The sequence below is a fragment of the Anopheles merus genome, chromosome 2R, assembly GCF_017562075.2.
Source record: "Anopheles merus strain MAF chromosome 2R, AmerM5.1, whole genome shotgun sequence".
Classification (NCBI taxonomy): Eukaryota; Metazoa; Arthropoda; class Insecta; order Diptera; family Culicidae; genus Anopheles; species Anopheles merus.
The window spans coordinates 24,690,879-24,716,963 of NC_054082.1; the positions used below are offsets into that span (position 1 = coordinate 24,690,879).

Below are 26,085 nucleotides of genomic sequence, written 5' to 3' on the forward strand. Positions count from 1 at the left end.
TGTGTTGCGATTATCGCAAAAAAAGAACTTTAAAATAATGGAAAGGGTAAAAGAACGAAAGAAACGGTAAGCGGACAAACAAATTCATATTCACAAAAAGAACTGTACTATGAAATCAGTAGACTGTATTTTCCTGAAAATATCGACATTTTTCGTTAAATGTGATATCCTCAAATTTATGAAAATGCCAACATAAAACTAGAGGAAGATAGCACAAAACTAGAAGAGATGAAATAAGTATAATGTATGAAAAACTGTATTTTCCCAAAAATTTCAACATTTTTTCATTAAATATGATTTTTTCTCCAAATTTATGAAATTTAATTTATAAAAAATGAAAAACTTTAAACTTAAATATCCCAGAAACTATGAGAGATATTGCAAAAAGGACTTCAAATAGTGAGTATTACTCTTAACACCATTCGACAGATAAACTTCCAGTTTAGGGGTCGTTTTCGTCGGTTTGAATGTATTGAAAGTGTTTGAAAGTGTGCAATAATTGGGTTTAAAGTGTGCAATAACAGAATTTCGAGTTTTTGTAAGTATGCAACAATTGAATTTTTTATAGGTTTAAATATCTGTATTTCTTGATATTATTCATAATTTTTCTGCCTACAATAAAATACACGAACAGTTTTTAGCAATAATCATGTATACTAGGCTCGCATAACATGCATATTGTGATTTTATCCATCTCAAACATATTAATTACGTTGGTCCTAAAATGTGCCACAATTGGCAAATTACCCTAATTAAACTTAATTTAAATAAAATACAATTATAGATTATCCTTAGACTGCACGATAATCTGTAAAGGTATATCTCTCTCACTCTCTCCCTTTCGCTCTCTACTCGCGGAACTTCCGTCGCACAAAGCGAGGCATCGGTAGTAGGTACAGTATCATGTTGAACGCACACAACCCCAGGGCAAAAGCAATGCTGGCGGCAATATCGGTCGTTTCCTGGGGATTCGGGCGGCCCAGCCGCTCCATCAGAAAATCAGCCGGCTGCGGACATACGATCCCGTTGGCGGGTGTGCAGTTCATCTTGCGGCCCAAAAACGTGGCCGTGTGCAGCAGCGAACTGGCGTACTTGGTGTGCACGCCTTTAGCGTTTTCCTGCAACCATCCGGGCAATCCTTTGGTGGATCTGTGAAAAGGGGAAATAAAACATTAGCAAAACAGACGTAGAAAGTCGTATTGAATGTTCCACCTTACCTGATAGTACCACTGGCGAGCGTGAGACACACGATCAGTATGTACGAGGTAGCGATCGCCGCGTTCAGCTGTGACTTCATCACCAGCAAAAACATCACGCACAGCTGCTCGGCCAGCATGAAGCTGGTCCAGAGCGCCACGAGCAGATACGTGAACGTCATACCGTCGGGATTGGACGGATCCAGGACGAGCGGGTACAGCACACAGGCAGCGACGGCCGACGAGATGAAGGAAAACGGTATCGAAACGGTGTTGTACGCGATCAGCATCGTTGCGCCAGTGTAAAGGCCCTCCGCATACTCCTGGCAGAAGCGTTTTCTCCACGGTGGAACTAAAGGGAAAGAAATGAGGGTTAATGCTTTAGCAAAAATGCAAAATCTTCTCGTTTACAACTCAGCCGTACACAGTGAGATTGTTGCCCATATGCCGACACCGTAGCTGAGTGCCAGTACGCTTAGGATGAGACCACCCTTGCTGAAGAATCCGTGCGCATCGTCGCCAGTTTTGCCGTAGAACAGCCACAACAGCCCCATCGTTGCGGGCAGCGCGAGAAGACGCAGGAACAGCGCCTTCATACCAGCATATCCGCAGGAAAACGTGGCCGCCAGAAGTCGTCTATCGAAAGAGGTAAGTAAGGTTAGTTTCATATTGGTCCGATTTACTCAACAGTGTTACTCACAGATAAAGGATGCCCCATACTTTCAGCTCGCCCGGTTTTCCGTACGCCAGCGGTATTTTGCCACTACCGATCGGGTTGATCGGTGCTTCCGGGATGGGTGTTTCACGGGCGAATCGTTCCACCAGCGCTTCAATCTGCTGGCTTGACTCCAGGAAGCGATCGCGCGATCTAAAGTGTAAGTCAAACAAATTCAACTGGATGTTATCAAACGCTCAAAGTCTTGCTTCCACTGTTTCGGACGCTGCAGGGTTCCGTTTTTATCTCAAGAAGAACCAGTTTTAAAAATTAATAAATATAAACTTTATTCTTATATCCTGCAATGACTCCCCTTCTCTCCCCCCCCTGCTCTCACAAAAAAGCACAATCTTACTACGGACTGCTCACGTTCTGATGCAGATACATCACCATATCGAGCTCGCTATTGCTAAGCGCGAGCCGCCGCTTCTGCAGGTCCCGCTGGCCGGTCTGACCGAACAGCTGCCGCATCTCATCACAGGCCGCAGGAATGTTTAGTATGCGCCGGCACAGGCGCTTCAGCAGCGGGAAGGCCGTCTCGTTCCGCCAGTACGACATGATGTCGACCGCGCTCTCCAGCTTCACGTCCACGTACTGCTGAATCTCGTCGTCCACCACGTCCTCGCACTCGAGCTTCAGCGAGGCGTCCATAAACTCGTAGAACGGCAGCTCCGACGGCGCCAGCGAGCTGCGCCGCTTGCGCACCCCGTGCGTCCCGTACTGGCCCCGCTTGACCCGCTCCACCCCGTCGAGATCGGCGTGCAGGTGTTGCTTCACCTTGGCAAGCGTGTCGTTCCGCTCCTCGTCCGACAGGAAGCGCAACCCTTTGAACTTGGGATCGAGGAACACCGCTATCCGGTGGTAGTCGTGCAGCGGGAAGTGTGCCCTCAGCTGGTCGAGCAGCGTTTCCTTCAGCAGCCGCACGTCCTCCTCGTCGTCCGGCTCGGGGCGGAAGCTAAGCTCGAGCTTTTTGCGCCACAGCACCACCTCGCTGATGGTGACGCCCGTGTCGGAGGCGAGCCCCCGGATCGGCTCGCGGAACGGCTCGAGAAAGCGCTGCAGTACCGCCAGCTCCGCCGGTACCGTCTCGTCCTCGTCCTCGCCACCGAGCACGAACCGCTCCAGGTAGCGGCCACTGTCGTACTGGAACATGTCCAGCACGCGCCTCATAATGCCCCACAGCATCGTTACCGCGCACGGTATCAGCTCGTACTGTTCGCGCTGGTTGCGCAGCGTCCTCTCCGGCTCCGGGCAGTCGTCCGCGTCCGGCGGGCCCCCGTACACCAGCTTGAGCGGATCGGAGAACGACCGGGCGAGGCTGTCCTCGATGATGCGCTGCAGATGCTCGACGTAGGCCGCCTCCTGCCCGGTCACGTCCAGCGTTTTCACGTGCAGCGGCCGGAAGTAGTAGTCGGACGCGACCGTGTACGCGTTGATCGCGACGTACGTGCGCCGCTCGTGCTCGTGCCGGAACAGGCTGAAGCTGAACGTGAGATCGCAGTCGGACAGCACCTTGTTGAGCTGGCCCTTCGCCTCGTGGTACATGGCGGGCAGTACGGTTTCGAGCAGGGCGTCCCGGGACGCGAGCAGCCCGTCCGGCTGCTGCCCGTAGAACGCACCGATGTTGACCAGCATCTGGGCGAGCGTGCGGAAGCTCGGCTGATCGAACAGATCCGCACTGACGATGTCTTTGTACAGGACGCAGGCCTGCTGCCGCACCAGCTCGTCCTTCACGTTCTGGGGCAGCACGCCACCGTACTTCACCATCTGCGGCGGGGTCGTCGTGACGGCCGTGCTGGACGGTGGCACCGCGGGCTGCACCACCTTTGCGGCGCCAATGGCTGTGGCCGATTTGGGCGCCGCGGGCGCTTTGCCGCCCTGCGAGCTGTTCCAGCTGCTCGACACTTTCGGCTCCAGCTTCACCTCCACGCCGGAGGGCAGCTTGATCTTGCAACGGTGCCGCAGTAGGCTGCCCGTGCCGGTGCTCGCTTTGTGCAGCACGAGCCAGCCGCACTCGAGGCAGCGCACGTAGTTCTGCTTGATGCCCTTGTAGTACATCGGCATGTAGCGCTGCCAGGTGCTGTTGTTGTTGTGGTGCTTCCGGTACTCCAGCTCCGGGTCTTTGTCGCTGATCATCCGCTCGAGCTGATCCTTCGTCAGCAGCAGCGGATTGTGCATGGCGGCGAGCGCACCGGATTTGAGCATCTGGTCCGTCAGCTGGTACGTCACCTTGCCCATCTGCAGCCGGACGACGGCACCCTTGGCCGGGTAGCCGTCGGATGTGAGCTTGCGGAAGGACTTGTCCGCCTTGCCGGCCCGTATTTCGACCTCGGGCTCCGGTGGTGGCGCTTCATCGTTCGGCGTGTCTTCCAGGACCTGCACCAGCGCGTGACCTTCCTCCAGGGACAGTTCGGAGTCAGCCTACGGGAAGGGGAGATCGTTAGTTTGGTTGTTCTAAGCGTAATCCGGCGAACCTCGTGGGCATGATGGTACCCGTGACAGAACGTGACTGAGACAGAAATGGCAACCGGAGTGAGAATTTCTTCCACAATCGACAGAAAAAGTGGATCGTGGAAAAAGAAGGGAAAAAATTAGTCCTACGTTAAACGGGCGTCAAAAATCAACAAGTGGCCTCGTGTCTGTGAGGTCTTTTTTTAAACGGCTGCCCTCGGGTCATAAAACCACCTCTTCAGTGGGAGCCATTTTGAAGTGAAGAGAAAATACGCACGAGATGAAAAACAGAATCGTGAGAGAGGGAGAGAGAAAGAGAACGAGCAGGTGGGCAGCAGAGTGTGTGAGCGAGCAGGAGCAAGTGAAAAGGAAAACAGAACAACGTGAGCCACTGACTGAAGGGAGCTTTTTTCGGTGCGCTCTGTGATCCAAGATGCCTTTGGGAACGCGCGCTGCTTCTTCATGCCCGCTTGAAGGCAATCGGAACGGGGAGATGCAAAAAAAGGAAGAAAGAAAACAAGCCAACACGAACGCAAAGAACGAACAACACGGAATGGAGAACGCGCAAGAAGTCAACATCATGCGATGGGGGAGAAGGCGCAGAGTTGGCACGATCGAACCTCTATCCAACGGGCTCGTGATGGAGTAGAAAAAGGGAGCTGGCAGAATGGGGAAAAAAATGTTCTGGAAGTGAAAGAAAAACCACCCCTTCCCTCGATACTCGAGCGAAACAATGAGCTAATGTGGTTGAGTGCAGTTCAAGGGAATGGTTCGCGTGCACAGGGAAGACACGGGGAAGAACTCCAAGAAGGCACCATACCTTCACGACCATCCCTCACACGCGGGAGGAAGATGTCGTACAGTGATCGGAGAGTTTTGTGTGGTCTGCTGGAAGGTCTGCGAACCGCAGCAAGAATCACCAACGCTAAGGGATGTGGAATGCGCACAAGAGCAGGCCAGCCAGCACGCTGAAGCGCTGAAGAAGAAGTAGAAGAAGTAGAAGAAGAAGAAGGAGAAGAAGAGGAAGACCAACAAAACAAACCGCGCCGCGCACAACAACAAACCCGGCGTTTTGCGTTAATTGAGGGGGATGGTTCGAGGGAGTAGTACACACAATCAACCCCCTTGCCTTGCACCTACACGCTCCAAGAGAGAGAGAGAGAGAGAGAGAAAGAGCGCAGCAGTTGTACTCTCTTGGCGGAATGAGAGAAGCGTGAAACGGGCTTACAGTGCTGTGCACGATAATTGCAGAAGAAATCAGTCTTGTTTTAAATTAGTTGGTCACACAATGAAACCTGGGAGATGTTAACTGTCGAGAATGAAAAACATGATAACGCTAATTTTACGCTAACGTTAACATTAAGCAACATGATCAACATGTCCAAAAAGCCACAGACAAAATCTAGTCCATATTTTGTATCGGGAACAAATCCGGTCCACTCATATATGTAGAAGGATAAACAAATGCCGCTTTCGATAATCATTCGAAAGAAGTTGCTTTTGAACCGGAACATTCACAAAATAAAAGAGTTGATGGACTATAGCTCAAAAACTACCGCAAAGCTTGCTTTTAAAGTTCATGAATGTGTTTAACTGCGCTTTTGTATACGTTACTTGCTTACATAGCATAACAGTTGATTGTTTATTAGATTAGATTAGCTTTACCAGACGAAAATATCTGTCAAATAGTTAATTTCGCCGTGTATTTCACTCATTGTTATATAATATAGCAAAATTGGATAAATTCGCCCTAAGCAGACATTCACATTGAAGAGCTCAACATTTAATGTATTGAAGACATCTTAGAGTGAATTTACTGTATGTAGAAAAACTTTGTTGACTTTTAGTTAACCTATAAATTCAACGTATGTCCGAATTTTAATGTAAACATTCCATCCAAAACATCAAGACATAGGAGTTGCCGTATGAGAATCATCAGGAAAAAATGGTGTTTTAAAGACATTAGTTATACATTTTGGTACACACTGTACAACGCAGGAACACGCAAATCTTATCTCTCTAGATACTTCGGACAACAACAACAAAAACGCGTGAGCACGATTCTATTACGCTCCGTCTCATTCACTCGTTCACTCTCTTTCTCTCTCGCACACGATTCCATTGCTCTTTCCGTCTCGTTCTAGCGCACGTGTGTTTTGGCAGCCTCAAAACGGAGCGGTAGCCTACCGAGTTGTGGCGAAAAATGCGTATCTCATTAGGTCGTTTGTTTGGCGTGCAAAATGTGTTGTGAAAAATTTAAAAACAAAAATCAAACTAAAATTAAAACTTTACCAAAGCTTGCACGCCGTTTTTTTAAAAACCTGGAGCTAAATATTTAACATAATTTCCAATGCTTTCATTTGAGCCAAGTGGGTTTCTGCCACCGCTGTCCGGTGGGGTGTGCAACACCGAAAGGTGGGATTTGCGTGCAGTGATGCGCGGCGGCACAGGGAACACAGAGAACCACTCTACCGGACGATGTGCACGTGTGTGTGTATGACAGTGTTTGAGTGTGTCTGTAATGCGCGTGAGTAGAGGCAATACAACAGAACGCACAAAAAAAGCACACCATCTTTGACGTGACAAACGCTGTGACAAAAACGCAGCAGCGCAATAATAAAACGCTCACTCTCTCTCTCTCTTTCTCTCTCGGCGACCGTTTTGCTAGCACTAATGAAGGAGTCACACAACCTCCCCCGGGGGGGGGGGATGCGAGGAGGGTGTAAAGTGTGGGCAAAACCAAAAATTTGTCGAGTCAGATTTTGCAAACAAAAGTGGAGCATTGGCCGGGTCCCTGCTGTACACTGCCATCACACCTGCCTGCCTGCCTGTCTGTTACGATTTTGCCCATTCGGACAGCGTAATGTGCGTGAAAGCTGCCCACCAAATGGTCGCCATTTTGTCTGTCACGAACTGTGCGTGCTGTGCCGCGTGGGCACACCGCCCCTTCCTACCTGTATTTCCGGTTCCGGCAGCTCCTCCTTAATGTTGGCCAGCCCCACTGGCATGTAGAGCACCTGCGCTACCGATGGTGGCTGGCCGGTGACGACGGCCGGTGGTGACGCCGCCTCACAGGTGGACGCCGACGAGCCGCTGGTCGAGGAGGAGATCGAGGACGGGGCGCTCGGGGAGCTGCTGCTCTCGCTTCCGCTACCGCCCGTCGCCGGGCTGAGCGGTGATTCTTCCGGTGAGTCGCCGGCGGAGGCAGCGGCGGCGGCGGCCGCGGCAAGGATGCTGCCGGCACTAAGCGTACCGACAACGGCGGCGTCGTTCATGTCGTTTTTGCTCCTCTCCGTGCAGTGGGGGGGGGGTTATTTTTTTCCTTCCCCTTTTTTAGATGGTGACGAGTTTTGCGACAATGTTCTGATCACGTTCACGGTGCAAACTCACACACAAGACGGGTAGGGTGCCCCCTTGAATCCTGTTTTTGCTTCTTCTCTTTGTTCCGTTACTGTTTCACGTTGAGCAGACAAGAGCTTTTAACCTTGGCAAAAAGCAACGGCGGGGATGGTGGCACGGTTGTTCCGTGTCCGTGCTGCACGACGGTTGTTGTCAAAATAGATCGCGCCCCGTTCGAAGGGGAGAGAGCTTGAGCTTGGGGCGTACGTGCACGACTCTACCGAGCGACGGCGACCGTGGTGGCACGGAGTAGCAGTAGGCTGCGTCGTGCCGTGTGGTGTGCGTGAGATGACGCCATGATTTCGTGCGCACCCGTGTGCACCCCCTTCTTCACCCACCCTTGCGTTGTGGTGTCTGCCGTCTACTGCCGTTACAAAAGCACACACAATGATAGTTCTGTGTGCTCTCTCTCTCTCTCTCTCTCGTAGCGCAACACACACCAGCCGAGGGGAGAAACGTTTTAATGTTGTCACGAAACGCACACACTCACACACACGCGCTTCTGTCACGAACGAACGAGAGCCGGTGGTTGTTTTCGAAACGTTTGTATTTGTGTTTGGCTCCGCTGTGCGCTGCCCGCTTTTGTTTCGGTGAAGCCCCCGGTCGTTTTGACGTTTGCCTGTGCTGTCACAGGGTGCGTGCGTGCTTGTAGAACGTTCTGCAAACGCACACACTCACACATACAGCTCACACCGTCACTGGAGGGTGGTTGTCCACCCCGCACTGAAAGCGGAACGGTTAGGTGTAGTTAGATTTTTGGAAAAAAAAACACGCACAAAACGAATGCCCGGTGTCCGGTTACCGGTTAATTCCACCTCAAATCGCACCGCGGAAGTTAAAAAAAAACACACACACACACACACACAATGCGATTCAATTTCCGCACTCGCTCGCTCACACACAAGCGCTTTCTCGGTTCGATGCCGTAGCCGTGCGCTCGCTCTCTATCTCCGTCTCACATTCACACACCGCCAACTGTTTGTGACGCACAGGTTCCCGAACACGGCGAATGTGTGGCTGCTGCTGCTGCTGCTATTCCGTGCCAGTGTGCGTTCCTCTCTCGCAGGATTCCGGTGAACGATTGAAAGAATGCGAAGTCAGCGCATCAAGCGTGAGCCTCGAGGTTGTGGCTCGGGTTCTTGACAGTGCGCCCGGTCTCACTCTCTCCCACCGGCGCGGTCTCTTTCGCTCTCTCGCCCGCTCGCTCGCTCGCTCGCTCATTCACTCTCTCGCGCACGGTATAGGCTCACGGCGGGATTCTCGATTCTACGCAACCTTTGCTGCTGCTGCTGCTGCTGCTGCTAGAAGTTATACCCTTTGCTCACGGCACGTACACACACAGAGACACACTGTCCGGTGCCCGTTTCGTTCTGCGAAATCAACATCCACGGTTCAACATTCTATATTCACTCACGTTTCTCCTGGCCATCCCCTCTCTCCGACAACCCTTCACCCCCCTGTGGCTTACCCTGCCCTTCCAGCGAGCGTCGTGTTGCGTGTTCAAATTCTCCTTTCCGTGTGTGCCGCGCGTCGTTGGTCACGTTTTTCCATTACACACCCGGTTCTGCTGGTGTGCAGCCGCCAACAACGTCACACCTTCCGCACCTACCAAACCATGGTTCCCTGCCCGGTTCCTGGTTTGTTGCTGTGGGACACTGTGCTGCGTCCGGATGTCACTGTGTGGTGTGGTTTTGCCTGTCTTCCTTTCCCAGCGACCCTTTTCTCACATGTGCCCTCACACACAAACACACACACACACACACGGGGTTGCTGGCTACCTGTGCCCCCTTGTGCCTTGCACCTCCACACAGTCGTTAATGTGAAGTTTTGTTATTTATTTTTTTAGTTTCATTCTTTGTACCTTCCAGCATCACAGCTAAGGGTTGGGGGGGGAGGGGGGGGTTGACGAGAGCATAAAAAGCATAGCGGTGCCCAGGGTTTTGAGCTCGTGAAACGGCCAACAGAGCGGACACGATTTCATACGTTTGCTTCCTGATGTTAGTTTTCCTTTTTTTGTTTGGGATTTTTCCAATTTGTTTCTATATTGTTTACATAAATTTTTAACTATGAATGTTCTATAATAAACAGTACACAATATGTTTCAGTACTAACAGTAAGTAGTAAGAGATAAATGTTGTAATAAAACCTTCACAGTGTTTATAAGTAAAAAAAAATATAGATAACAGTTTTAAAAAAATGAAATTTTGTAATTTTTTCAGGAAAATACAAAATACTAAAAATGGTTTAGTTATATTTTGTTACTAAAAACATGAACAAATAAAAACAAAGAAGGAACTAACGAAACTGAACAGGAAAACGCTTTCAGCTTTTAGCTTTTTTCAAGTCAAGAACACATCAAATACACGTGTGCGTGCGTGTGTGCGTGCTCGTTGATCTTCATACAATCTTCTTTCCCATCCATTCTTGCACAGGTCAAAACGACGGTTCTTACCTCGAAAACATAACAACAACAACAACAAAAAACAACAACCCTGCAGAGCACCTTTCGTGATCAACCTAAAACTATGGCGCATTTTACCATTTTGCGTGACTGGATCTTCTTTCTCTTCTTCTTATTATTCTTCTTCTTCTGATTCTTCCCCTTCTTGTGCTGCTGCCTGCTTTGGTTCACTTCCCTTTTCCTTCCTAAAGAGGCCCACGGCAGTACACGGACCGACCGTTTGCTTGCCCCCTTTTTAAATGTGTGTGTGTGTGTGCTTTTTCTTTGCGCTTTTTCCTTTCTCCTTCCTTTTGTGTTGCATCTTCGCACCTTCCGCAGGACAAACGAAGCAGGCCCCTTTCCCACACCCCCGTTCCCGCGTGACAAGTGTATGGCTACGTGTGTGTGAGTGTGTGTGTTTGTGTACCTATGTGCGCGGTACCGTGGTAAGAGGCTGGTGAAACCGTACGCAAAGCGAACCTAGAACGTTCAACTCGCCAACCGTCGCAAACAAGACGCACGCACCAACCACCCCCAAAAGGGAGGGGGTTACAGCTCAGTGTCTTTTTTTCTTTGTTTGTTACGCGGAGCAGCGTACGGTTCGTGCGCGTACCACGAAACCACCACCACCAACGTACGAACGCTCTTTCACCCTCACGAAAACTACCCCTATAGTGGTGGCGTGCTCCATGGCGCAAAACGGGGGAAGCTTTTTTTCTGTTCCGTTTGCAAGACGCAACATCTCACCCGTGGGTTTCCGTGGCAGGTGAGCTGCGAGCTTCAAGTGAGATGAGAGCCGCGTGAGAGTGAGCAAGTGAGCCGGCGTGATGTGTGTGCGTAGCGTGAATCACACTATCGAAACGGGGCGCAAAGTACGCAGCCACATTTCAAGTTAGAATCCGCGTTTGTTGGACAAATAAACACACTCATTGAGCTTGGTTTGGCTCCACAGTACAAGGTGGAGGTCAGCCCTAAACCCTACCGATTCCCTCAACGTGACATGCTGCAGATTTAATACTGTGTCGCTCGGGTAGATGGGTACTGTGCAGTGGCATTTGTTTTGCGCTCCGTGCACGGCGCACCACAAAATCGTGCCATTTGCACAAGCCAGCACGCTGGCAAGGCACGGATGTGGTGAATTATGGGCGGACGTTTTATGGTCGTGATTGTAACGGAAGGTAGTAACGGAATGACGTTGGATTATTTTAATATTTGCACGTTTCGTGCGATAGTGTTTATGGTATTGGTCATTATGTTGCTACCATTAGCAAAAGTAATAGAGCATAATTGCAAAAATATTTTACAGCGTGGGGTATGATTTTAAAAGTTGTATTTTTTTATTTGTTCGAAAACATTTAAAACGGCACTTGTGTTGTTTGTTTTGAATAGACAGAAAAGTATAACAAAAAAATGGAAAAGAAAACACAATAACTATAAAAGCAAACAAACATGATGAGGAAAGTGGCACCGAACCATCTAAATCTAACAATGGTAATAGTTTGAGCTGGAGGATTCATTACATAGGCAACAAGATGATTTATAAAAAAAAGTTGTACTGCGTTTGTACATTTACTAACTATACCAAATTTACTTAATTACCTAAGTATAATTTAATTTGAAATAATTGAGCATAAGACATTGTTGAAATCGAGCTATTTGAATGAAATTTGATACATTTGTAGTGGAAAATATCACTTCATTTTTCCGACTGGAAACGGGTAGAGATCATGTTAGAATAATAGGATGAAAACAAAAATTATTCCTCTATAAATGTCTACAACACAAAATTGTTCAGATAGCCTCGAACGAATGCATGATGCTTGAATTCTAATTACACAATATAACAAAAACAAAACAATGACTTTTCATAAATTATTCCCATTTGCCATAGCAATATATATTAATTTTAACACATTGAGTCTAAGAGCAAGAGCAAGAGTTGCAAGAGTGCAAGCGTTCCTGGGGGCCAAGCACATTTTGTATTCATAATTTATCGCTATCATATATGGAGGAAAGTCACGTCCCCCAAGGAGGTATAATGGAATATAAGCATACTAAAAAAATATTTAAAATAGTAATTTTAATACCTTTATGAGATAATTTCTAGTGGTTTCCTCGTTTATATTGTGGGTTAATTCATCAGCTCGGGAATATTACAGTTTCATGTTGTGTATGGTTAGGATCTCAACAACATATTTAATTTGATGGAAATGGAAATACCGATCATATAAACAGCGTAGTATAATATTTAATGATTATTTTGTAGTTATATTTGCTATCTATTAGATGGTTTAAAAATTCACTATATAGCTATAACATTTTTGGCTACAATATATTAAACAAAGGAATTGTTAATTTCGATTTCAGTAAAAAACAAGATTTGAAGTCAGTATTCTCTATTCCTTAATATATGATAGTCATATCACTCAATGTGTTAAGCAAAACTTAAAAAATCTAAAAGAAACAATCATGAACGACCATGGCCACACTTAATGATCACCACTACCTTAATCCTAAAAGCTTTTTTTCATTGAATGAGTTGTTCGTTTTGCAATTACAAATTTAATTTACGATATTGAATGAACATTATCGAAAGGTATAATATGTTGTTTCATTTTATGGTATAAATACTTGCTTATAGTGACAGATGTGTTTTTTTTTTAAAGATAAAACTAAAAATGCACAAAATGACAGTTTCATTGACAGAGTATGTAACTATGAATATTATGTAGAAATTCATAAAACAACAATTGTTCGATATAAAACAAAGCAATGGCACTTACCTTCGATCCACCGTGGACAGGCATAGATAGTACATGAGAGGATTTTCCAGCTGGGGACACGGGAAACCAATACCGTGGAAGTACTCCAGCATGGCGCGGGTACCGCCAGAGTAAACAGCACCTCCCAGGCACAAGAATAATGCCCTAAAACAAAAAGAAAAAATACAGCCAATTAGTCAAAAAAAATCACTGTTAAGCAGCGTTTGATGCCATCCAACTTACCTATCTAAAAAGGGAAACACATCCGACCGTGGCTTCTCGAGCGAAAGCAATATACCACAGCCCGTTTTCTTGGCCGAGTTAGACAGTATGCTAATCAGCAGGTAAGCGCTCAGCGGATCAAGCCCTTGCGTCGGTTCGTCCAGCAGCAGCATCACCGGATCGCGCACCAGCTGAATACCGATCGCAAGCCGGCGCTTCTCACTGATGTTGAGATTTTCCACCTTCTTGTGGGACACCTGCGACAGGGCAAGATCAGCCAACACCTGGCGTACTTTGGAGCTTTTCAGATAACCTCCCAACTGGTAAACAAACATGGGGAACGAGAAATGAGTTTAATTAAGCAGTCTAAATATGAGTTTTTAACTCAGTTATCACTTACGATCGTTGGTGTGTAGTGAAGCGTTTGGGAAACCGTCAGCCCGGGAATAAAGTCACAGGCATGCGTGACATATCCGCACCGCTGCTGGAACAGTGACTTCGTCAGCGGTGCCCCATTCAGCAGTACCTGGCCGCGGGACGATCCATCCGAGCGGCGGGCGATCACATCGAGCAGGGCACGCTTTCCACTGCCCTTCGAGCCGAGGATGGCCATCACCTCGCCGCTGTGCACGGTCAGATGCACTCCCTTCAGCACCAGCGCTGACTGGCCGCCGCCATTGAAGCACCCGCCCGTATCAACCTGCCAAACCAAAACAAACGACATCAACGAGCGCACAGGCACAGAAAGGTGCACCTTGAGAGTGCCTGATCGCTGCGGGAGCACGTTCGCAGCGTACACAGCGTAGGACACTCAGGTGGTGGCTGGGTGTACGTACCTCGGTCGTGTGGTAGATGTTGTGTGCCTCAAGCACGTAGTCGCTCCCGATCATGACGATCTGACCTAGTGTTGATGTTCGACACAGCACAAGCGACGAACCTGAAGCAAATGAAATGAGCTCGATCGCTCACCCACTGAGTGCGCGTGGTGAGTGGTGCGTGGCGCAACCCTTGACAGATGGTTACCGTGGCACAGCAGAACGGCCACCGATCGGGACAAAACAGCGCGCAACCTCCACCGACAACGTTAGAAGCGAGACTGTCGGGTCGGTTCCATCATCCACGATGTGTCGGCCCGTTTCGTACGCCATTCCGGTTAGGGAGGGGGGAGTGTTGAGGAATCGTTGACCGGATTCTTCAACACTCGTAGCCGGATGCGTCCGATGGTTTGCTGGTATTGGTAATGCTACGGAATCTGACGTTGAAATGGGGCCTTAAAAGAGATTTTAAATGCTTCGGTACTTTTCTTATGCTGTCAATTGGATTTTTTTCATCTCCATTTTTGAAATATTTTCTCTTTTTTAAAGATATCATCAAAAATTATTTAAAATCATTACTGAGTGTTATAGTCTATATTTAAATTATTTATATAAAGTATTGTTTAATTTATTTTCTCATTTATCAGACTTAATTGTTAAATGTTTATTTTTCATTATATTTACGTTTTTACTGTTGATAATCTTTACAATTGATCATCAAAACAAATGCACGAGAACCTACCCTGTTCCACTCTCACCCCCTAGGTGGCTTTGACTAACCGACTCTCTCATCCCTCACGCCCCTGACACAATGTTTACCTTTTTGCCCACGACACGGCTGCAAACGTACCGTGTGCGTCACAACCCACACAACGCCAGCCCCAGACGCAACCGCGCTGTGTGTATGTTGGTAGTTGTATGCGCGAGTCACAGCCGAGGCGTATCGATCGCGCTTGGAGCCACCCGAACCAACATGGCGTCCCGAGCAGGGTTAGTTGTAGTTTCGCCTCGCTGCCAGCAAGCCGCAGCAGCGCATCAACCGTTTCAGCAGCGCGTGCCCCATGCAGTGAGTTGCACTACCGTGCAGAAGCTCTGTGTGCACTCTGTGCAGCTTTGTGAGTGAACCGCGGACGGTCGGAAAACTCCCTCCCCTTCTATCAGTGTGCAAATTGTCCTCCGCTTAAGAATTACTCATCAAAAGTGAAGAAGCTTTGCATTCCAACGGGTGTACCGATTTCCATCTGATGACTGATGCTGACTATGTGCTAGGTGTGTGTGTGTGTGTGTGTGTGTGTGTGTGTGTGTGTGTGAGTGTTCTGTGATTTTCTGTGTGTGTGTGTGCGGGTGTTTTGTGGTAGAACGAAAAAAACGCACAGATTCACCGAAAGTGTTTGATTAAAATGCAAAACACTGCTGTGATCCGCGTGCCTGAAATGAGATCACGCTTTTTGAAGGTTACCACAGTGCCCATCGCATTGTTTCACTTTTCGTTTTGTACCGCGTGTTTCCGCCGACGCGCAAGGCGCCTCAACGTTCTGCCGTATGCTTCGTGCTTTTATTTTCCTCCCCTGGGGCTTTTCTGTTTGGCGTTAGATGCTTATATTTTTTGTTTTGTTTTGTGTGTGTACATTTTTCTCCAATGTGTTGGCTGTAGGGGGTGTTAGAATATTCTATGAATTGGTTTCGATACAGCTGGCCGGCAGTAGTAGCGAGTAGGTGGAAAAAAGCGTGGCCGTTGCACAATTGCACAACCGTTTGCGGGCTGCATTGGCTCTGCGCTTTCGCAACGCTTCATTCTTTACCGCTCTGGCGTTCTATGTTCGCAACACACCCATACATTTAAAGAGGGCGGCGAGCATCGGTTAGACGCGCTCGGTCGCTCGGTCAAAATGTTTCATGCCATGATCGTGAAGAGTTTTCTTTTGCCCCGTTCTGACCATCGGGTTTTCGGGTTTCTGGTACAGGATGAAGAGGAAATCATTATTTTCAACCAAATTAATACACCAATCGAACTAAACTCCAATGCAGGCTAGCGCTGAGGAGATGATATTGAAGAAAGGTTCTTTTTTGCGATTACCCCAAGAAGAGTGTGCGTGAGGGTGTGTGAGTGTGTTTGAAATGTTGAGAATGAGTGGATGACACCAGTTCGCGATCGTCATCCAGGTGCTCTTTCTCCATTCGTGCTCCACACAAAGACAGCGTTCCGCAAGCGTTCAGCAAAACGGAAGATTTCAACGATGGTAAAAGCGATGAAGCTGCGATTAATTCTCGATCGCGCTGTAGACACCACGAGAATTCTTTTATCGTGCATCAAGTTTTTCAGACCCCCTGACTTTCAGACATTCCAAACAAATATCATCCCCTGGAGCGAACAGGTCCCGAGAGAGCAGGTTACTTTTTTATTTTATCTTTGGCTTCCTTTTCTGTCTGAAAAAAAGTCGTTTCTTTTTTGTCTTTTTCGTCTAACACTGGACGTAGAAAGAAAAAAAGCGACAGAAGACAGGTGTGAAAATCGAAACCCTTTTCTAACCTCACCATGAAAGAGGTGAAGAAAGCAATAAAAAAGAAGTAGAAAAAACGGCAGACACACTTAGAATGTAAAACAGTTAACCCCGATTCGGTGTGAGACAAAAAAAAAGTGTGATCGCGGTGTTTAGCCTTTAAACTCGTTGGTGACACAGGGTGGAAGGGGGAAAAACCCCCACTGATCCCCGAAAATGACCAAAAATTCCGACCAACTGACCGTGAAACAGTGTCAAGAGTGAAACCTTCCGTAGGGGGAGCGTAGAAATGGGAACTGTGAACCACTGTGAAGACGATCTCCACGGTCGCCAAACAAGCGATCATCAATGTGCCCGGAAGACGACTGATCTGCCGCCCGATTCCCATGCCCCTGCATTAATGTGGTCCAGTTCGGGGGTGGTGGGACTCGTTGTTTTACTTTTCTAACTTCGTCTCGCTTCTCAGTGCCGCCCTCTAGCCCGTTCGACGATTCGACAATGTGAGCGCGCCGTGTGAACGCGCGGAATGTGTTAAGAAAGTGAAAGAAGCTAGTTTGCGGGTGAAGTAGATTGAAAATAGTTTTGAAAGGGCGAAAAGCCTACGCACAAAAACAAATATTTCGAGTGATCGTTTTGCCAAGCGGAAAGGAAATAAACAAATAAAAAAATCACAAACAAGCAGAGTGATACAGCATCACAGTGAAGCCCACGAGGAACACGGGAGAGCAGTCGAAGAAAAATCGTTCAACAGTGACCGATTAAAGCCTCATCTTTAACATATTTCTTTGGAGCAAAACGGTAAGTGAAAAGATCAATTTTCAGCCGTCATCAAAGCCGTTGCGAAAATCCGGCCCCAGGCCAGATGATGACGATAGCGATAGTTTTCCACACACGTAATAGGCGATAAAGGAAAATGGTTGGATGAAGCTTTTAATTAATAAAATGCAAATTTAAAGACGATTCAACCCACCCAAAGCTATTTAGTGTCGAAAAAACTATGAAAAAAAAACAAGTCTTTGTGTTTATCCTCCAGCCGACTAGTTGGTGGAGGTCACAGCGTCTTCCTAAATACACACATACACTCACACGCGAACGAATCAAAAGTCATGGTAACCGAAAAAGTAACTCAAGGTTTTCTGCGGACCAAGATGCGATAGGTCTTTTGCCCGATTGCGCTTGTTTTGAGCGTTTGGCGGGGATTCTTTCTTTGCGCGGGGTTGGATTCAAAGACAGTCGCCGAGGTGGAGAAGGAAATGGTGCATCGGCTTTTCCGGCTTCCATTCCCCTCTACGTCGGGCCCCCGGGCCAGCGGAGGAAACCGAAAAGCCGGCCGTCCATGAATTATGGATGAACCTGAAAGCAACTGAACCACGTCCGCACGGAGCCTGCCTTTGCCTTTGCCAGCGGCAGTCTTCGGTGACTTACCGGTGGCACCCTCGACGTGACGTATGGTGGTGGTGTGCGCAGAGATCTCAGCTGAGACCTCAGCACGCAGCGTTCATCGTCGCTGCGTTTTGCTTCTGAAGCTGGGTTTGCGGTTATGTTTATGTGCGCACAGAGATTTCCTGAGAGGTGCACCTATCGCTCGTTCGTTTTGTAAGCTTTTGTGTGATCGCGCCCAGGCATGTGTGTGTGTGTGTGTGGTTAGCAGCATTTCTTTTGGTTTCATTTTTTAAACGAACTTGCACGGTTACAGCAGCAACTATCGTCAACCGTCGCACAAAACGACAATGGTCGCTCGAAGCCTCAATGAGGTCAGGCACGGTGCAGGCCTGCAATCGGGGCGGCTCACTCGTGCGTGTTCCGCGCAGGGCCGCCCCGATCAACCTCATCCCACCGCACCCAGCGGCAGTTTTATACGAGAACGTGTAACTATTAGGAAAAACATAAAAACATTACCAAATGCACACAAAGGAGGGGTCCCCCCCGGGCTCAGAGGTTTTCTTTGGGAAGTGTTGTTGTTTTTAATCTCCCGTCACTATCATAACATCGTAGCAGCCAAGGCTATATATATATACCGCCGTGCGAGTAGATGTCTGTTTTGCTTTCGGAAGCTTAAGCCATACCGTGCGCGACTACACGAGTATCATAACGCCGTATAAACAAGCGACCGCTTTATGGACCTTAACGGTTACCTTCAAAGCAAAGCAAGGGCCACTGCTTTTAACAAAACCGTTCAATAAACCCCTCCAACCGAACTGATTGCACGGGGTGCATCATGGTCGATTAGGGTTTGCAACATTGCGTTACGCGTGCCATCGCGCACGGTTTGCTGCACCGTATATTGCTGCAGCTGGCGCATTCCAGGTGGCTAATAAAATGTAACATAATGACCATTAACAATCCGAAAACTGCACCTGCACTGTGCGGTTGCAAGGGTGGAACGTGCCGTTTAAGAGGTTGCAGGCGTCGAGGATCGTTGGTGCAAGATCGTTCCCAAGCTTCCGAGATGCGCTACGCGGGTAGGAAGCAGCCGCCAAACAATGCGTGCCATACGTGGGCAAACAGTATCAGAAACGACACAGATTTGGGAAGCTGTTTAAAAGAAAACCAACTTGAAAATTGGCAAACAGACGCGATTGGAGCTCTAGCGATGACTTTGTCGGAATGTCGTTTAAAATACATTTAGTGTACAGAGATTTATTGCTTGGTCTTGGAATATTAGTGCACAGTAGCTCTAATGCCAACCCGGTTGCTAAAAGCTTGTTGGAGATTTCTGAAAAGTCATTTTGTTTGCATTGCCGTAACATGCTACGTTTACATAGTAAAAGTAATTATTTGTAATGGTCTGTTTTAACGGTGGTAGAGCAAAAGTGCAATGTTTCAATAGTATACAAATAACTTTCTACATAGTTTTACACCATAAAGCACACAACCAGCTGAAAGCCTTGAGCAGTATCTCTTGTCCAAGTACAGGAGACGCTCGAGGAGATACAAACCCCCCGAGTTTTACGACTATTTTGATTCTGACAGTTAAAAGCTGTCATTTAGAAAAACAATGAAGGATTTTTTTTTAATTTCTCACTCATATTCATTACATACACATTCCCCAAAATTCCCCAGCTACTCGAACTTGAATACAGTAGAACGCCGTTAATCATTTTATCTGGTTGTTCGTATATCCCTGTTGTTTGAGAAATGACAGTTCAATACAAAGATGACATTACGTACTGAAGAGAATCGTTATCAGAGCACATCGTCATAACAAAAGGCACAAAATTTTTTGGCAAATTTTCAATATTTTCGTTGAAATAACATGAAGTTCATCAAAAACTGACCAGGCTTTATCAAAACAATATGTATATCTATTAAAAAAAAAAACAAAACTTCAAGAATTAGTGATAAAAAAAAGTTCTTGAACCCAATATCCGTGTTATTTAAGTATTTGGGCTAGGTAGAGTCCCGATGAGCCCGGATATACGGCGTTCTAATTCTGAAAAAACCGACGTTGGAATAAAATTAATACATTATCTAAAATTGTTTTCGTATCCCGGGGGTTTCCTGTAATGAATACATAAATCTGTTGATTTTGTTTCGAATAATATGAAAATTTTGACAAAAAAAGCACCTAAAAAGTAAGACATTTCATTCAATTGCATTGTAGAAGCTCAGTATCGTTTTTATTTGTAATGTCCTACTCTGAAAGAAGTATAAAATACATTCGATTGTAGAGGGTGATGAATTTATCAGTACAAAAAATAGTATAAAAGTTGCTCATACTATCCACGCTACTACATGCACAGCTTGAAAACTAGAGCAAGAAGATATGCTTGCTCAAACGGGCCCAACTAACACGTTTTCTAAAGTGGGATCAACTGGGACCCACACCTGGCACATTACGCCCTAATACGGCATGGCAATCGCGACTTCCGCGCCAATGCACCCATCTCGCGATCGCATTGAGCTCATCGAACCCTCATCATTTAGCACCCCCTTTTGATAACCGAAACGTGTCTACCCCTAAACCGCACTCGATTGCTCACAGAACGCGGTAAAAACTGCCTCCCCCCTCCGCTACCCAACGGGTAGTGTGGTGGTGGCCCAGTTTCACCAAGCGCCCGCGTAAGTGCGTAAATAAATAATAAAAAAAAAAAACGCAAATAATCGTGTGGCCAAAAGCGCAACCGGTCGGTAACGGTGCTGGTTGGTGGGGAGAAAAATAGAGGGGGGGGGGGGGGTGAGATGCAAAAGAGAAGAAGGGAAAGAGAAAGAAATACCATCAAATCCTAAAATTGGGTTCACTTCTTGATGTTTATGTGTTGTGGTTTCTTTGTTGGGTTTTCTCGAGCGCCGAATTTCCCAGCTCGCAACGCATCGCACGTACCACGGAAGTGCGTGGTGATCGATTTGTGGCGATGTGTTTGTTTGCACACATAATGCGTGGTTTCACTTGCAGCACCCACTCTGCCATCCTCTTGGCGCACCTGTATCGATCGAAAGAAATCGCTACACCGAAGCTAGAGTGGAGTGGCAGACGAAAAGTAGATTAAACGAGAGAGAGAGAGAGAGAGAGAGAGAGAGAGAGAGAGAGAGAGAGAGAGAGAGAGAGAGAGAGAGAGAGAGAGAGAGAGAGCTATCGAAGCGCATTCCTACACACACCGCGGACATCATACATCGAACGTAAACAAATGAACAATTAAGTAATATTTCAATTTACCCAATTTTACATGCACTACTTCGGAGCGATGATGAGGGCTTATGATTGACGATCGTGAACCGCGATGGAAAGCCGGACCGGAGCGAAAGCGGTGCAGGCAAGCAAGTGCGGAGGCAGACCGGGGCAGGAATCATCTTTCCAATCGATTTACGATGCGTTTCGCATATCGACGGCAAACCGTGCACCATTTCATCGTCGAGATTGCAATTTGCATTAGCGTATCGCATGCATCGCATCTCTCGAACGCTCGGCGGACGGCCGGACGGGTGGAAAATCGATCGATCATCTTCCATTTCCGGAGCTTTCGCCTGCCCGGCGCAATGGGGGAGGGAAAGCCAGGGAGGGCAGCATGGGTAAGAGTTCATACTGTACCAAAAAGGGGGGGAAAGGGGTTGGTGGGGGAAGCAGGAAGGGTGGTAAAGAAAAGCAGCAACATTTGCACCAAACGATCGGAGTACATAATTTCTGGCCAAAAAAAGAAAAAAAAAGGAAAACAACACTCACACACATACTTTTGGAGAAAGAAACGCTGAAACCCACAAAGTGTTCCGGTAGTGTGCCGAGTGTAGCATAATCTTCTCAAACGCTTCCCCATGTCCACCTCGCTACCACCGCGCAGGCTCGGTTCAGGCTGATCGGATTTGGTTTGGCTGATCGTGCCCGAGCAGTAGAAATGGGGTTAGGTGGTTTTTCGTTTGCGGTTGATTATTTTTCCCTCCTCTTTTGCCAATTTTGCGCCCCAAGCTCAACGCTACTTGCTCGCGGTCATGTAAATATATGGACGGAGTGGGCTGCCAAGATCATGTTGCTGCTGCTGCTGCTGCTGGTCGTGGTCGTGGCGGTCAGAAGAGATTTTGGAGAGTTTTGAGTGCAAAAGAGAAATTCAATGCTCGTCGCGATGTACGTGTATGGCGGGCCAACCCGGCCCGGTTGTGTTCGGTAGCGGATTTTCGGGATTCTACGCACGTCATTTAAAGGAGCCGATGGGCCGACATTGGGCGCGTAATATTGTAATCACTGCGCCACGTTGAAGTTGACCGATGAATAAAACATATGCTCAAAGGTGCCACGAAGCATGTCAGTGGGTGCGACTTGGTTAAACATATTTGCATAAATCGTGTGGCCCACGAATGTTTTTGAATTGGTAGCATTTTTTTGGGGGCGGATTAGTTTGCACTTTGTGTGTTATTTCGCATAACATTATCATCACGACATCATCGTTCAATCGATTATTGCTGACCCAATTCAGTGGCTCAATCATTTGTATGGTCGTGATGGTTTGCTAGAAATTTGACGCTTTTGCGAGCTGTTGATGTATGTCTCTGGTCAACACATGTTAGAGCATTTAGCTTCAAATCGCATTCAATTCAAACGAACCACCTGCCTCAAGTTCCCTTCAAAGAAAGACAGAAATAACCAATTTCTCCTCACCGTCCAATCCGAATCGTTTCAATCCAATTGGATTTTATATCGTACCTCTCTCGTTGCTTTCTGGTTATCGAAAAGCTCTGTCCACTGTCAACGTTTTAGCCCAAGCCACCCATTAGCATACCGCAGCGAAAAGCCCTTAACGGTATCGTGAGTATGGGGTCAACGAACCGTTGCCCGATGCGTGCCATTAAACCGACTTGGGGTGGACCGTTCTAGGCCTGCGATAGGACTTCACCCTAGACACCGCCGATCGAGTCCGATCGTTCGATTGAAACGCATTAAAGGGCTTTTCTCCATTCAAATTTACACCCGTACCAATACCGCTGGCAGCCACAGCTCGAACGATTGTCAGTGCGGGATGGGGAAGTCTCGGTTGATCTCTGTCGAAGGAATGCCAAAAGCAATTAGCAACCGCGTCGCTATCGTCATTTTTCTTTCTTCTCAATTGCACTCTCTCTCTCTCTCTCGCTTGGTCATTGATCGAAAGGGGGTGAGAAGGGTAGGCCGAAAGGGCTACTTTCTTCTTTGCTGATGCGCGATCGTTCGGTTCGGGTAATTTTTTTACCGGAATGGAGGCCACCGACGGAGCTCATCGAAAAACAATACAATCGATCGTCGTCGTCGCTGTCGTCGTCGTCGCTGTCGTCTTCGCAGCCGCTGGGAGGCTTGCCTTTATGGCTTTGTAAAGTGTATATTGCTCATTCCGTTCTCATTCAGACGCTCTCTCCCTCTCGATCTCATATCAACATCAATTCCATTTTTCCATAACAACAAAAAACCCTCTCTGTTCCCCTTTTCTTCACTACTATTGGTCCTTCATGCGGCGGCACGGTTGCGTCGGTGGCACAGGCCACTTGTGCCTTCCGCCTTCCGTCAAAACGTGGCTTCGTGAAAGTGAAACGCTCGCAGCATTCGCGGAGAAGAGTTGAAAACTTTCCCCCGCCGAAGCAACAGCAGCGAACAAAACCACGCGATGCAATAAAGCGTACAAGCCCTCCCACATGCCTGCCGCACGTTTCCCTTCTCTAAATCGCTAGCTCCACAATCGCCTGGAAGACATCGTTTTGTTGTCTCGCGTCTCGCATAAAACACACGTCACAACATCACGTGAATGCAGGTATGTGGTGCACGGAATTACCACTTTCGCCCGTGCAAGTGCATACGATTGTTCTCGCCCGGGCGCTAGATGCCGCCTGCAATAGCACAGCGCGCGGCCCACGTGGCACAAAACGAAAGACTGCGGATGAAAGCGACGAACCCTACTTGCGCGACGCGACGCCATTAGCGTCACGGAGGTGCATAGAGCAGCGTTTGCGGGTAGTAGCGCCGTGCCCCGGCGCAAGGGATCGCTGGGCCGTACGGTGGAGTGTAGTGGCCACGTTTAGCTTTCGAGCAGGGTCGAGCGACCGGCCGGCCGGCATTATCACTCTGCCCGAGCGGGGATGATAAATGAGATTGGTCGGGATCGAAATGGACGCTTTGCGTGTGCTGTTCGGCTTTCTTTTGACCGTGCACGTGTGTGTGTGTGTGCTGGCGAGCAAATTGAACCTGTTTTGAGGACGCTTCGAATGCCGCGGGGCCTACACAGAGAATGGGGCGTCCGATAGCAATGATGGCCAGCGGTGTATCTCATCGGTAATGTAGCCGAGCTCGAGGGGCGTGGAGGTGCGGCTGACCTCAAATTTGGGGGAAGATTTCGGGCTCGTTTCCATTACAAGCCGCCAAGCAGAAAGAAAGTTGGTCACCGTGATTACGACGAGGCCATTCTCGCTGTTGGAAGGGGGAGGAATCCATTCAAGTTGGCGCTGTCGGGCTTGAGAAACTGTTATCATGTGATTAGAAATGGAAAGAGTGAAAACAATTACATTTATCAACCCAATTCATCACAATGATAATAAAATTGCAATTTGTGAGTAATGTGAGCACACAAAAAAAGAGAAATTGTAGAATACAATGCAACATTTCAATGCTGAACCACTTTGCAGCGAGTGGTTTAATAATATTTCAGTGAAATGTAATCTTGGATTTAAAAAATTGTTATCTTTTTCATGATGGATTGATGTTAGGTATTTCATTTTAATGAAACATAAAGCATTCAATTAAATCATACACGCACTCAAAAATTTCTATCGTCCAAAAATGGTTTACCCTTATTCCTCCCATGATACAGTTACCGGATCGCTGAGATAGGATCAGCTGCCATCATCACTGTGCCATGGTTACATCAGAACGGCCGTGTGCCTGACGCGTGAAGCGTTTTACAAACTCCTGATCCGTATCAGTGCAACCATGTACTACCAGCTCTTGTCTCGCGGCTGCCGTTGTCTTTCCCTGTGTCGCTTTTCTTGAGCGCTTTCCACCATCGAAACCGTCATCGTGTAACATCATCCATCACGAACGAAACTAACCACTCCATTTCCCGCCACAAAAGCCGCCATCCCCTACACCTGGGTCAGCTGTCATTGTCCTCCAAATACGCATACGCCGTTCGTGCCGTCATACAAAAAAAAGGTTGAATTGAAAAACGCTGTTTCTTGCTCCCCTTCCTCCCCAGTAGTGGTGCGTATCCAATTGGACACCCGGTTGTAAATGATGTAAAAGCGCGCAAAGGTGCTGTACCGATAGAACGAACCCGTTAAAAATGAGTTCCAGTGGACGATCTTTAGAAAATGGTTAATTGTTGCGCTGCCGTGTTCTTTTACCACTGTCCACAGACATTATGGCGCATCGTCGCAGGCTGTACGCTGCTGGGTGAGTTTAAATGTATCCCCCTCTGTTGACACATCCCATGCACAGTGCCGAGGCCACTGAACCTGCCGCATTACGCATGCTTGCAAGGTGAAAAGTAATATAAACAAGCTCAAGAATCGATCCGTTCCCATCCGGCCGCTGCCAACGGGAAATGCGTGGACTTTCGTCCGCCCTGCGGAAACTCATTTGTTACCATTTGTGTGACCAGATGGGAATGGTCTTTGCCGCGCGGAAACAATGAATCGAAAACTGCACACTAAATAAAGCAAAACCCTCTGTCATCACAGCCTCCAGGCCAAAGTGTAGCAAATAAACAAATGTCACGAAAGTGATCAACCAAAAACATAAACACAAAAAGCCCGTCAACCGTCGTGCTGGTGGTACAGAAACTTTCTTTCACTTTCAACACACTGCGGTTAACCTGTGGTTGATCGCGGGGAACCACGTATGAGGTCGCGTGTTTATTTGCATAGCGACAAGTGGCTGTTGGTGTTGATGCTGTCTCCGTCGGGTCGGACGCCGCGGTCGCGCTCGGACGAAGGTTTGAGCGCATAAAATCTTCACTCTGTGTTGGAAGAAAGCATTAAAACAACAACAACAAACTAATACGATCGACTCCACTCTGCATCTCTCACACTGTGCGACTGTGATCTGAACTCGACCGGTCACTCAACTTTCCCTACGCAATGTTCGCCGGCTGGGAAGGAGATATTTCGAAGAAAAAAAAACCATCGCGAACGCGATG

The 26,085-nt window shown here is 47.7% G+C and overlaps 3 protein-coding genes across 7 annotated transcripts in view; 1 reads left to right on the top strand and 2 right to left on the bottom strand.

Annotated features, from left to right (window-relative positions):
* Window positions 1–558: 558 nt before the first annotated feature.
* LOC121588152 (ATP-binding cassette sub-family G member 5) lies at window positions 559–14,289 on the bottom strand. The gene is made up of 8 exons (XM_041905793.1): window positions 14,022–14,289; window positions 13,586–13,885; window positions 13,207–13,505; window positions 12,985–13,128; window positions 1,897–2,064; window positions 1,621–1,832; window positions 1,218–1,548; window positions 559–1,149 (listed from the first exon to the last, which is right to left on the bottom strand). Exons 1-8 carry the CDS (start codon window positions 14,073–14,075, stop codon window positions 849–851), a joined length of 1,809 nt encoding a protein of 602 aa, XP_041761727.1. The 5' UTR covers window positions 14,076–14,289; the 3' UTR covers window positions 559–848.
* Window positions 2,173–9,612, bottom strand: LOC121588150. Its single transcript, XM_041905792.1, has 3 exons — window positions 9,230–9,612; window positions 7,317–9,131; window positions 2,173–4,332 (listed from the first exon to the last, which is right to left on the bottom strand). The coding sequence occupies exons 2-3, from the start codon at window positions 7,635–7,637 to the stop codon at window positions 2,266–2,268; spliced, it is 2,388 nt and encodes a 795-aa protein (XP_041761726.1). The 5' UTR covers window positions 7,638–9,131; window positions 9,230–9,612; the 3' UTR covers window positions 2,173–2,265.
* A 601-nt stretch (window positions 14,290–14,890) lies between the features above and the next one.
* The window catches only part of LOC121589334 (ATP-binding cassette sub-family G member 8), a 31,744-nt gene continuing 20,549 nt past the window's right edge, over window positions 14,891–26,085 (top strand). For 2 of the 5 annotated variants that reach the window (XR_006004297.1, XM_041908155.1), the window contains exons 1-2: window positions 14,977–15,066; window positions 16,968–17,299. The gene's annotated coding sequence lies outside the window, so the exon portion shown is untranslated. The other 3 variants (XM_041908158.1, XM_041908156.1, XM_041908157.1) reach the window with 3 other exon arrangements.